The sequence below is a fragment of the Simochromis diagramma genome, unplaced genomic scaffold (assembly GCF_900408965.1).
Source record: "Simochromis diagramma unplaced genomic scaffold, fSimDia1.1 OVJJ01000367.1, whole genome shotgun sequence".
NCBI classification, from domain to species: domain Eukaryota; kingdom Metazoa; phylum Chordata; class Actinopteri; order Cichliformes; family Cichlidae; genus Simochromis; species Simochromis diagramma.
In genome coordinates, this window is record NW_024387288.1 from 340,366 (window position 1) to 353,265 (window position 12,900).

General features: G+C 42.1%; 1 protein-coding gene across 10 annotated transcripts in view; it reads right to left on the reverse strand.

Annotated features, from left to right (window-relative positions):
* The window catches only part of LOC120716339 (NACHT, LRR and PYD domains-containing protein 12-like), a 112,399-nt gene that overhangs the window by 77,756 nt on the left and 21,743 nt on the right, over positions 1–12,900 (reverse strand). For 7 of the 10 annotated variants that reach the window (XR_005691873.1, XR_005691872.1, XM_040003847.1 and 4 more), the window contains 2 exons: positions 6,706–6,873; positions 2,151–2,318 (listed from right to left, as the gene is read on the reverse strand). The exons of 2 other annotated variants lie outside the window; for them this stretch is intronic. Coding sequence is in view for 6 of the 8 variants with exons in the window: in XM_040003847.1 (XP_039859781.1) it covers positions 2,151–2,318; positions 6,706–6,873 (336 nt within the window). In the remaining 2 variants the exon portion in view is untranslated. The remainder of the gene's footprint in view (positions 1–2,150; positions 2,319–6,705; positions 6,874–12,900) is intronic. One more of the 10 variants, XM_040003842.1, reaches the window with a different exon arrangement.

The following is a 12,900-nucleotide window of genomic DNA, read 5'->3' on the forward strand; positions in this document are numbered from 1 at the left end:
TTTATTCAGCCAGTGGCAACTCTGAATTGACCAACGTATTGCAACAAGATTTGCTTAACGTGTTTTACTGGCTAAGTAAAATCAACATGATTTTAAACATCTAAAATCTATGTTAATAGGAAGTAGAGTACGCTTAGTCACAACTAACCCACAACTAAATCTTTCCATAGCTGGAATGGTAAAAATGGTAAATGGCCTGTATTTATATAGTGCTTTACTAGTCCCTAAGGACCCCAAAGTGCTTTACATATCCAGTCATCCACCCATTCACACACACACACACATTCACACACTGGTGATGGCAAGCTACATTGTAGCCACAGCCACCCTGCGGCGCACTGACAGAGGCGAGGCTGCCGGACACTGGCGCCACCGGGCCCTCTGACCACCACCAGTAGGCAACGGAACACAACGACCGAGACTGCCCAAGCCGGGGCTTGAACCGGCAACCTTCTGATTACAAGGCGAACTCCCAACTCTTGAGCCACAATCGCCCCAATGGTACTAGAACAGGTGACCCAGATTAAATTACTTGGTGTTACCATAAACCACCACCTTTCATGGTCTCAGCACATTGACTATGTTATTAAGAAAATGGGACAGTGCACAGCTATGGCTAGGAAATGCTCCTTTTATATTACTTTTTCAATTATGAAAGGTGTCATTAATGCACTAGTATTATCTCATCTAGAGTACTGTTCAATCATTTGGTCAGCAGCTAATAAGACAGATCTGATCAGACTTCAGTTAGTCAAGAACAAGGCAGCCAGATTAGTGTTAAGGTGTTCAAACTATAGAAATATCTATAACTTTCTTTGCTTTAAAATAAGCTAAATTATACTATGGCTTACTTGTATTTTTTAAGAAAGCAATACTTTTAAAGACACCATATTTTTTTTCTGCTCAGTTGCAGTATCCAGATGAAATACATAATCATAGTACATGATTTTCAACAAAACACAATTTGGTAACTCCTCAACTTAAAAGTTGAGAAAGCAAACTGCCATCGGTCAAGAGAGGTAGCACTCTGGAGCCTAAGACTGGCCAAGCTGAGTTTGTTAAAAAAAAAAAAAAGTAATGACGTAAGATGTTAAGGTAACAAGTGTGCAATAGAGGGCAGATGGGGCAGAGTTCATCAATATTGAGACAAAACAGGATGTTTTCCAGAGTAATGGTATCTTCTCCTGGCTCAAACTAAGATTGAAGATGTGCTGTAAAAATGGACCTTTCATGACCTTCCAAGCTATATAGTTTGTCTTCCATATTTCCAACTATATCCATAATCACATACTGTGTATGTTACCATTGTATATAGTGTATTATCTTACTTTTTTCATTGATTGTACTTAATTGTATTTTTGTATTTCCTTCATATATCTGTACATGAGCTGAGGTGACGCAACAATTTCCCCGTTGTGGGATCAATAAAGTCTTATCTTATCTTATCTTATCTTAAAAGTCTGCACAGATGATTAGTGCAGGTCTTCAGGACCTGTGACTTATCCTGTTTGAACCAACAGCTTTGTTCTGGCTTAGTCCCTCCAACTGTCTCTTCATCTCACTGCTAAAAATTGGCAGCCATGCAGAAATAGACAGACTCTGTTTTCTGACGTGTGAGGAGATATTGATAAAATGGTGGTGCATTCTGTGTGGGAGGAACAGAAGTAGAAGAGTGAATTATATATGGCGGCAGTGGAGTTTGGATGGGTCCTAGACTTAAGGTGTTAAACACATTGGCTCTATTTAGGTTTCCCACGGTTTAATAGTTCTTGTTCTGTGATCTTTTTCATTCCTGACCACACATCTCTCGTTTTCCCTGATCTTGTACCACTTTATAATATACCTCCTGTCCCTATAATGGTTTTCTCTTTTTCTTTTTATTGGCTTTACCTACAATGGCCATAATACTATCATAAATACTTCAGAGATTGACCAATAAAAAAAGAATGTCTAGTTTCAGCCCTGGTCTGAATTCTTCCTGACAAAAAAAGAAGGTAAAAGTCAGAGTAAATTATCACTTCGAAGACTTCTCTTATATTAGGGTTTTAAATGTGTAGCTTTTGGACTGAAACGGTCAAAATACTCTGGTTTAGTATCATATCATTCTTCTGTCAGTTTAGTGCCAGCACAACTAAAACACAGTTTCTGACCTCAGAGTCTCCAGTCTACATTGCCGACTCTCCAGAAAACCACACAACTGTTTCATTCCCGAATCCTGCAGGTTGTTCCCTCTCAGGTCCAGATGTTTAAGATGGGAAGGGTTAGACTTCAGAGCTGCAAACAGGCAGCTGATCTCTGACAAACTGCAGCTCCTCAATCTGAATAAAGCATAGGAAGTATTATCTGTTTAGAGATGAAAAGGATCCAGAATGTAGAAGTTGAACACAGAAGCTGAAAATTAAAATTCTAAATGAAGTATAACAAATACCAAAATATAAACAAAACAATGAGTGAAACAAATTAATGACTGTATACTTCTGTTTCACTAAATATGGAAATATTAAGATGATGTTCCTATGAGATATATATGTAAGTATGTGTATATAAAAATAAAGGCGTTGAAATTTCAACTATGCATGGATTTAAACATGTGCAAACACACACACATATGCAGTGGGATGCAAAAGTTTGGGCAACCTTGTTAATAGTCATTATTTTCCTGTATAAATCACTGGTTGTTACAATAAAAAATGTTAGTTAAATATATCATATAGGAGACACACACAGTGATATTTGAGAAGTGAAATGAAGTTTATTGGGTTTACAGAAAGCGTGCAATAATTGTTTAAACAAAATCAGGCAGGTGCATAAATTTGGGCACCACAAAAAAAGAAATGAAATCAATATTTAGTAGATCCACCTTTACAGAAATTACAGCCTCTAAACACTTCCTGTAGGTTCCAATGAGAGTCTGGATTGTGGTTGAAGGTATTTTGGACCATTCCTCTTTACAAAATATCTCTAGTTCATTCAGGTTTGATGGCTTCCGAGCATGGACAGCTCTCTTTAACTCACACCACAGATTTTCAATAATATTCAGGTCTGGGGACTGAGATGGCCATTCCAGAACGTTGTACCTGTTCTTCTGCATGAATGCCTTAGTGGATTTAGAGCAGTGTTTCGGGTCATTGTCTTGTTGAAAGATGCATTGGTCTCCAGAAACTGCTGATGCTGAGTGGAATCCATGTGTCCCTCAACTTTTACAAGATTCCCAGTCCCTGCACTGGCCACACAGCCCCACAGCATGATGGAACCACCACCACCATATTTTTCTGTAGGTAGCAGGTGTTTTTCTTGGAATGCTGTGTTCTTTTTCCTCCATGCATAACGCCCCTTGTTATGCCCAAATAACTCAATTTAGTTACATCAGTCCACAGCACCTTATTCCAGAATGAAGCTGGCTTGTCCAAATTTGCTTTAGCATACCTCAAGCGGCTCTGTTTGTGCTGTGGGTGGAGAAAAGGCTTCCTTTGCATCACTCTCACATACAGCATCTCCTTGTGTAAAGTGCGCCGAATGGTTGAACGATGCACAATGACTCCATCTGCTGCAACATGATGTTGTAGGTCTTTGGTGCTGGTCTGTGGGTTGACTCTGACTGGTCTCACCATTCGTCGCTTCTGTCTATCCGAGATTTTTCTTGGTCTGCCACTTTGAGCCGTAACTTGAACTGAGCCTGTGGTCTTCCATTTTCTCAATATGTTCCTAACTGTGGATACAGACAGTTTAAATCTCTGAGACAGCTTTCTGTATCCTTCCCCTAAACCATGATGGTGAACAATCTCTGTCTTCAGGTCATTTGAGAGTTGTTTTGAGACCCTCATGTTGCTACTCTTCAGAGAATATTAAAAGAGGAGGGAAACTTACAATTGACCACCTTAAATACTCTTTCTCATTAATGGATTCACCTGTGTATGTAGGTCAGGGGTCACTGAGCTTACCGAGCCAATTTGAGTTCCGATAATTAGTTCTAAAAGTTTTGGAATCAATAAAATGACAACAGTGCCCAAATGTATGCACCTGCCTGATTTTGTTTAAACAATTATTACACACTTTCTGTAAATCCAATAAACTTCATTTCACTTCTCAAATATCACTGTGTGTCTCCTATATGATATATTTAACTGACATTTTTTATTGTAACAACCAACGATTTATACAGGGAAATAATGACTATTAACAAGGTTGTCCAAACTTTTTGCATCCCACTGTATATATACACCCTTTTGTGAATCGCTACCTCATTGTGGTGCATGAATTTGTGTGTCCCAGGGATCCCAGTGGGTAAGTTGTCTGTGTTGTCAAGGGCTTTGCCCTCCTGATAGGGTCTCCCATTGGTCCTGGTGAGACTAGTGACTGAGACATGGAATGTCACTTCTCTGCTGGGGAGGGAGCCTGAGCTACTGCGTGAGGTTGAGAGGTACTGTCTAGATATAGTTGTGCTCACCTCAATGCACAGCTTGGGCTCCAAAACCAGACACCTGGCTAGACTCAGTCTGGAGTAGATCTTGGTGAGAGGCAGCGGGCTGGGGGTGGCTATTCTAGTTTCCCCTTTGGTTTTTTCCAGTGGATGAGAGGGTTTTTTCCCTGCACCTTAGGGTCAGGGAATGGGTCCTGAATGTTGTCTGCGCTTATGTGTCAAACCACAGTTCAGAGTGCCCAACCTTCTTGGAGTCCCTGGGTGGGGTGCTTAAGGCTACTTAACCTTGGGACTCTGTTGCCTTTCTGGGACACTTCAATGCTCATGTAGGCAATGACAGTGAGACCTGGAGGGGTGTGACTGGGAGGAATGGCCTGACAGATCTGAACCCAAGCAGTGTTCTGTTACTGGACTTCTGCGCAAACCACAGTTTGTCCATGACAAACACCATGTTTGAACATAATGGTGTCCATAAGAAAGTAAGTTAAGTTTATTTATTAAGCCCTTCTCACAGACAGGCAGTCACAAAGCACTGTACAGAAAGTTTAAAATAAACAGTACAATCAATCGATCTTATACACAATGTAAAAGGTTAAATGTAAGTTAAATAATGTGAAGAATATAAAATACGTAGATCAACAAAATGCTTGTTTGAACAGTAAAGTTTTTAACTGATTTTTAAAAGAATCCACAGTCAACCATATGTAATTGTGGTGGTAGACTGTTCCACAGCCTTGGTGCAACAGACTGAAAGGCTCTGTCCCCTTTCGTCTTCAGTCGTGTACGGGGAACAACCAACAGACTCTGAGTCTATGAGCGGAGACGATGAGCAGCAGTGTATTTTATATGAAGCTTGGATAAATAATCTGGGGCCTGGCCATGTAATGCTCTGTATGATAAAACAAGAATTTTAAAACAAATTCTAAAATCTATTGGAAGCCAATGTAAAGAATATAAGATGGGAGTAATGTTAGCACGCTTCCTAGAACGAGTTAGTAGACTGGCTGCTGCATTTTGTATTGCCTGGAGGAGAGAGAAATATGATTTATCCAAGCTGGTAAACAGGGAATTACAGTAAATGTGATGACACAAATGCATGGATGAGATTTTTCCAGTTCATCTGAAGAGACCATATGTCACAGTTTAGAGATGTTTCTTAAGTGAAAGAAACAGGAACGAGACAAAGATATTACATGAAAGTCACGGCCCAGAGAAGAGTCAAATATTACTCCAAGATTTTGAATATTTGACTTGGCAGAAGAACTGAAAGAGGCAAGAACCTGATTAATTTTAGAATGTAGCTCAGGAGGAGCTATGATCATGGTCTCAGTCTTGTTTGTGTTTAGAAAGAGGTAGTTGCTTGAAAGCCAATCAGAAACCTGCGTTAACCTCTTAAGCCCCAACGCCCCCTGATACGTGGTCAAAAGGCAGGAGATCAGGTAGGCTTGGGGCTTAAGAGGTTAAGCACTGGACCAGGGTCCAGTGCACATGGACACCCTAGGCCACAGGTTAGTTATCAATTTTGTAATCATATCATCAGATCTGCTGCCATATGTTCTGGATACTTTGGTGAAGAGAGGCGCTGAGCTGTCAACTGATCAACAGCTTGTGATGAGTTGGATAAGGTAGCGGAGGAGGATGCTGGACAGCTTGGAGTAAATGTATAGTGAAGGTGCACTGGGAACACCTGGCAGAGGCCCCCATCCACGAGATCATTAACTCCCCCTCCGACAGAGATTCAACAGAATTCCAAGGGAAACTGGGTATATAGATCATCAATAGATCATGTTCAGCTCCATTGCTGAAGCTGCTACAACCTCCACACGGAGGTTGGTGCCTGTCATAGTGGTAACCCCTAAACCAGATGGGGGGCACCAGAGGTGAAGGGAGCCATAAGACTCAAGAAGCAGTCCTATTTGGATTGGTTAGCCTGTGGGACTTTGGAGGCAGCCAATAGGTACCAACAGGCCAAGCAGAACGCAGCTTGGGCAGTCACAGTAACAAAAACTTGGGTCAAGGAGGAGTTCGTGGAGGCCATGGAAAAAGACTTTCAGACTGCCTCAGATAGATTCTGGTGCTCCACCTGCACTGTGTATAGTGCAGGTGGAGCACTGATGACTTCAACTGAGGATATTGTCATACTATGGAAGGAATGCTCCAAATATAGGGGGATCACACATCTCAGCCTCCCTGGGAAAGTCTATGCTGGGGTAGACAACCCTTTCTCTTATTCAAACTTATGTTATATACTTTCATTTCTGCACAACATAAACAGGGCATCTTACCCCAGTGTTTCCAGTCTACAGTTTCGACCCTCCAGAAAGCCACACAGCTGTTTCACTCCTGAATACTGCAGGTTGTTCTGACTCAGGTACAGCTCTCTCATGTTGGAGGGATTGGACTTCAGTGCTAAGCCCAGACAGCTGATCTCCGATAACCTGCAATTCTCCAGTCTGAATAATAAATGAAAGATTTAAGTTAATTAGTTATGTGCTTGAAATTCTTCAGTGTTTTATAGTTTTCTTGGAGCTGAAAATTCAGATTCAGTTTACAGAAGTCCAGTAAAGTGAAACTTCAAACGGCTGAAGCCTGCAGAATGCCCGTCTTTTTTATCCCATGGCTAACAAGCCGTAAGGACTCTCAGCCATGGCACCTAGAACCTGAAAAACAGGGTAGGAAGAGGGAGAGGGGGAGAGAGAGAGAGAGAGAGAGAGAGAGAGAGAGAGAGAGAGAGAGAGAGAGAGAGGAGGAAAAAACAGCATTCTCCAACAGGGAGAATCTCCTAGCAACCCACGACCGTAACACCCTCCCCCATAAAAATCCACCTCTAGTAAAACCAGTGCTCTGTGTGGTTAACTGATGTGCCCTGGACAGTGCATCCGCTAATATATTGTCTACCCCTTTTTTATGTCTGATGTCCAAGTTGTATTCCTGAACTAGTAGAGCCCATCTCTAGAAGTAGGAGATTGGATTATTGATGTCATCGGTTCTGCTCATTCAGATACATCACCGTCTGCTCAGGAAAACAGTTCTTAAACTCCTCCAGCAATATTAACTCATGCAGTGACTTAAAATGTCACGGTCTGCCGGGGAAAGCTGTGTGGGAATTAATTAGGACCAGGAAGCGGCAGCTCGGGTGCATGTGAGTTTAATGACAAGAGAAAATACAAACAGCAAACGGTGCGGGTGGACATGAAACTGGAAAACCTAAACTGGGCAAAACTAACAAAACAAACCAGAAACGAAGATGCAGGGAGGTCCGGGGAAATACACAGAGAGACACAGGGAGACTGAGGGAAACAACACAGACCAATTAGTTTAGGACGGGTGAACACACACTATAAATACACATACCAGTAATCAGGGATGGGAAACAGGAGGGAAACACGCCTGGGGGACATAACCGCTGACGAGGTAGGGGAAACGTAAACAGAACACACTCACATAAGACAGAGACTTTCAAAGTAAAACAGGAAACACATACACGTAATGACACAAACTCAGAAATGCAGACTAGACACAGATATACACGGGCAGAAAGAAAAGAACACTAACCGAGGAAGAACAGAACCAAAATTACAATAATAGAAAACACAAAATGCTGGGTCAAAAGGACCCAGGATCATGACGTAAAATCTACAACACCACTCTCCTGACTCCACCTATCAAACAATATTCCTTTTTCCCTTGCAAACTCAAGAAAGGTTTGCGTGGGGGGCCTACGGAGGGCTTTCTGTAAGCTTCAGGCACTAATTCATATGCTTTGAGAATGGCACTCAGTACCCTATCATACACCAAACTGTCCTTAACGGTGAGAGCTGCACACACCCCCTGCACCTTACCGACCAGTTTACATTGCAGCGGCAAAGGCCAAACCTCTTTGGGCCAGTGCAGGGCCATGGCAATATGTTCAAATGCATTAAAATATGCCTCTAATTCTGTTTCATTCTTACCCACATCAAATCCTGGAGGGGCAAGCAAAAAATGAATAAACTTGAAACAGCTGAGCTGAAAAACTAAAAGCATCAGGCTCTCTGAGGCCAAAATAACAAACAAAAACACTCCCCCTTCCTATAAACAAAACACGGGGTATAACTTCCCTCAAGAAAAAAAAATACAATACCTGACGTCTCTGGCTGTCCACAAAACAGGAGAAAACTTTGGTCAAACAAAAATGGCGGAGAACCCCTACCAGCCTACACTGCTCTCTCTCACTATCACAGTATTCCAAACGTAGAAAGAAAACAGAAGCGCTATACACACACGGCGCTCAGAGCCTCCTATGGCTAACAAGCAGTGTTGGGAAGGTTACTTTTAAAATGTATTCCATTACAGAATACAGAATACATGCCCCAAAATGTATTCTGTAACGTATTCCGTTACGTTACTCAATGACAGTAACGTATTCTGAATACTTTGGATTACTTAATATATTATCATGCTTTTTACAACAACGTGAATGTACTATTGCTGTGTGATTTATTACTAGTACTGAAGGTCCACGACTCCGAACTGTAGTAAAGGGACCTCTGACTAATACGGCGGGGTCCCTGTCGGCTCGTAGCCGAAAAATAGCTTTACTTTGTTGTGTGGGTCAACTTTTCTTGCGAGAGACAGAGAGAGGCGTTGAAAGGCTGCTCCAACGGAACTTATTGTTTTCGGAGGAAAACACGAACACGGTGTACAGTCGAGTCTTAATAGCTTACTTACAACTGGGCTCGTCAGGCACTCTTCTTGGCTGAAGTGGTTATTATTATATTTACATGCTTCCAGCTCCCGTTTTTGCTCGATGACAACTCGTACCTTTCCACTCCCCTTTTTCTCCCTCCTCGCGCTCACAGACCCATAACGTGTATAGCAGTCCATTCTCCCTGCAACTGCCCATGATGCTACATTCTTTAGAGCTATGCTTGTAGCATTCTGCCTGTTAGCTTAGCACAACAACAACGAAAAGGCGCTCTCTCACCCAGGAAACACACAGTCGCAGAGAGAGAGAAAGAGCGTCGCCCTGTAACCATGGCAACCGTAACGCTGCCGCCTGGAACAACAGAACGTAGCTGTCAAACAAAACCCAAACAGTCCTGACCCGCGACAAAATGAAACAGGAAAGTACCGCAGTGTAATCCATTTATTTCAACAAAGTAACTGTATTCTGAATACCACCTTTTTAAACGGTAACTGTAACGGAATACAGTTACTCATATTTTGTATTTTAAATACGTAACGGCGGTACATGTATTCCGTTACTCCCCAACACTGCTAACAAGCCATAACGCTACTCAGCCGCGGCACCTGGAACTTCAAAGACAGGAAGAGGGAGAGGGGAGAGAGAGGGAGAGAAAGAAGAAAAGAAAAACACAGCGTTCTCAAACAGGGAGAACCTTCTAGCAACCCACGACCGTAACAATTGGCATCCAGTAAAAAGTGACCATTATCCTTTTGGTGTTGACTCTTAACAACTGACCCTTGTCCTGGTCAGACACCAACTAAAGAGAAACACTAACAAATGGAACAGCACTGTCACCTCTTATGTAGCAGGTTTGTCAGACAAATTTTCTCCAATCACTATATCCCAGTGGACCTCAGACCCAGCCACACACTCAGACAAAAACTGGTTTATCAAAAGGACAAAACTCCCAAACACAAACTAAACAATGTAGTGTATGCTGTGCAGTGAGGAGTGCTCAGACCTCTTCACTGGAGAAACCAAACAGCCCCTCCATAAACACATAGCACAACAGAAGGGCAACATCGACAGGAAAAGACTAAGCTTAACATTTGAACCTAAAGGATAAAGGTCACTCTTTTGAGGATGCTAATGTTCACATTTTGGACAGTGAAGACAAAGAGTTTGTAAGAGCAGTGAAACAGGATTTATGTGCACTGTGTCTAAAACTCATTGAACAGAGGGAGTGGCTTAAAACTGTCTGCCACATACAATGCAGTTTTGAGATCCCTTCCCAGGTGCCTCAATTCCCACTCACATCTTGTGTCATGTGACCTCAATAGGTAATATGATAGGGAGACAACGTCTCACAGTGGTTTCACCCAAAACCTTTAGTGCTAATAACCCATGCTGTTTTTTATACCTTGGCTTATGTGATGAGGGGCATGAGAGGGTCTATGAACCACTTAAGGGACAGCTCCCACTGAGGTTTAAATAGATACATGGGACTCCACCATTTTGTTTTACAAGAGAAGCATATTGGACGTGAGGTGAAACGTCTTTGCAAAACTTAAAGGAGCCTAGTCACTCCCTTTCAAGCTCCTTAGGTCTCGATGCATGGTAAGGGGCTTGTCTTGATGCCAGTAGCTTCTATCTTCTCCTTTGGCCAGCTTATTATCCTTGCAGGGTCTCTGATGACTAGCAGGATGTAGGTGTTGAATGTTAATCTTCCTGACCCCTCAGCATTTGCTTTACTCTCTGCAGGTATTTGGTGGTCGTGGTTTTCCTTGCAACCCCTTCATGGATCCTATTTGCCTTTGGGATTCCAAGGTACAAGGAGATGTCCTCAGTGTCTGCTATGTTGCCTTCTAGTAGTGCAGTCCCTTCCATTTTGACTAACTTTCTTCTCTTGGTTACCATCCGACTAAACTTCTCCAATCCAAATGACATTCCAATATCATTGCTACAGATCCATCCATGTAGAGGAGGTGGCGAATTTTTGATCCATTCTGAAGTTAGTATCCACTATTGTTAATGATCTGACTAATGATCTGGGGCTCACATCTACAGGGAGTGCAGAATTATTAGGCAAGTTGTATTTTTGGGGAATAATTTTATTATTGAACAACAACCATGTTCTCAATGAACCCAAAAAACCCATTAATATCAAAGCTGAATGTTTTTGGAAGTAGTTTTTAGTTTGTTTTTAGTTTTAGTTATTTTAGGGGGATATCTGTGTGTGCAGGTGACTATTACTGTGCATAATTATTAGGCAACTTAACAAAAAACAAATATATACCCATTTCAATTATTTATTTTTACCAGTGAAACCAATATAACATCTCCACATTCACAAATATACATTTCTGACATTCAGAAACAAAACAAAAACAAATCAGCGACCAATATAGCCACCTTTCCTTTGCAAGGACACTCAAAAGCCTGCCATCCATGGATTCTGTCAGTGTTTTGATCTGTTCACCATCAACATTGCGTGCAGCAGCAACCACAGCCTCCCAGACACTGTTCAGAGAGATGTACTGTTTTCCCTCCTTGTAAATCTCACATTTGATGATGGACCAGTCAATGGGTTCAGATCAGGTGAACAAGGATGGCCATGTCATTAGTTTTTCTTCTTTTATACCCTTTCTTGCCAGCCACGCTGTGGAGTACTTGGACGCGTGTGATGGAGCATTGTCCTGCATGAAAATCATGTTTTTCTTGAAGGATGCAGACTTCTTCCTGTACCACTGCTTGAAGAAGGTGTCTTCCAGAAACTGGCAGTAGGACTGGGAGTTGAGCTTGACTCCATCCTCAACCCGAAAAGGCCCCACAAGTTCATCTTTGACGATACCAGCCCAAACCAGTACTCCACCTCCACCTTGCTGGCGTCTGAGTCGGACTGGAGCTCTCTGCCCTTTACCAATCCAGCCACGGGCCCATCCATCTGGCCCATCAAGACTCACTCTCATTTCATCAGTCCATAAAACCTTAGAAAAAACAGTCTTGAGATGTTTCTTGGCCCAGTCTTGACGTTTCAGCTTGTGTGTCTTGTTCAGTGGTGGTCGTCTTTCAGCCTTTCTTACCTTGGCCATGTCTCTGAGTATTGCACACCTTGTGCTTTTGGACACTCCAGTGATGTTGCAGCTCTGAAATATGGCCAAACTGGTGGCAAGTGGCATCGTGGCAGCTGCACGCTTGACTTTTCTCAGTTCATGGGCAGTTATTTGGCGCCTTGGTTTTTCCACACGCTTCTTGCCACCCTCTTGACTATTTTGAATGAAACACTTGATTGTTCGATGATCACGCTTCAGAAGCTTTGCAGTTTTGGGACTGCTGCATCCCTCTGCAAGATATCTCACTATTTTTTACTTTTCTCAGCCTGTCAAGTCCTTCTTTAGACCCATTTTGCCAAAGGAAAGGAAGTTGCCTAATAATTATGCATACCTGATATAGGGTGTTGATGTCATTAGACCACACCCCTTCTCATTACAGAGATGCACATCACCTAATATGCTTAATTGGTAGTAGGCTTTCGAGCCTATACAGCTTGGAGTAAGACAACATGCATGAAGAGGATGATGTGGACAAAATACTCAATTGCCTAATAATTCTGCACTCCCTGTATGCATGACAACAGTGGGGACAGGGCATCTCCTTGGTAAATACCACACTGGTGACTTATGCATTTGTTTTAAAGTTGGTCTCTAGGGTTGTTTTCTGCATATCGACTAGAAAACAGAAGCATCTCATAAATTTAATCACTAAAATACTGTAAAACCCAAATTGTATAACAGCTTCTTAAACTATTAAC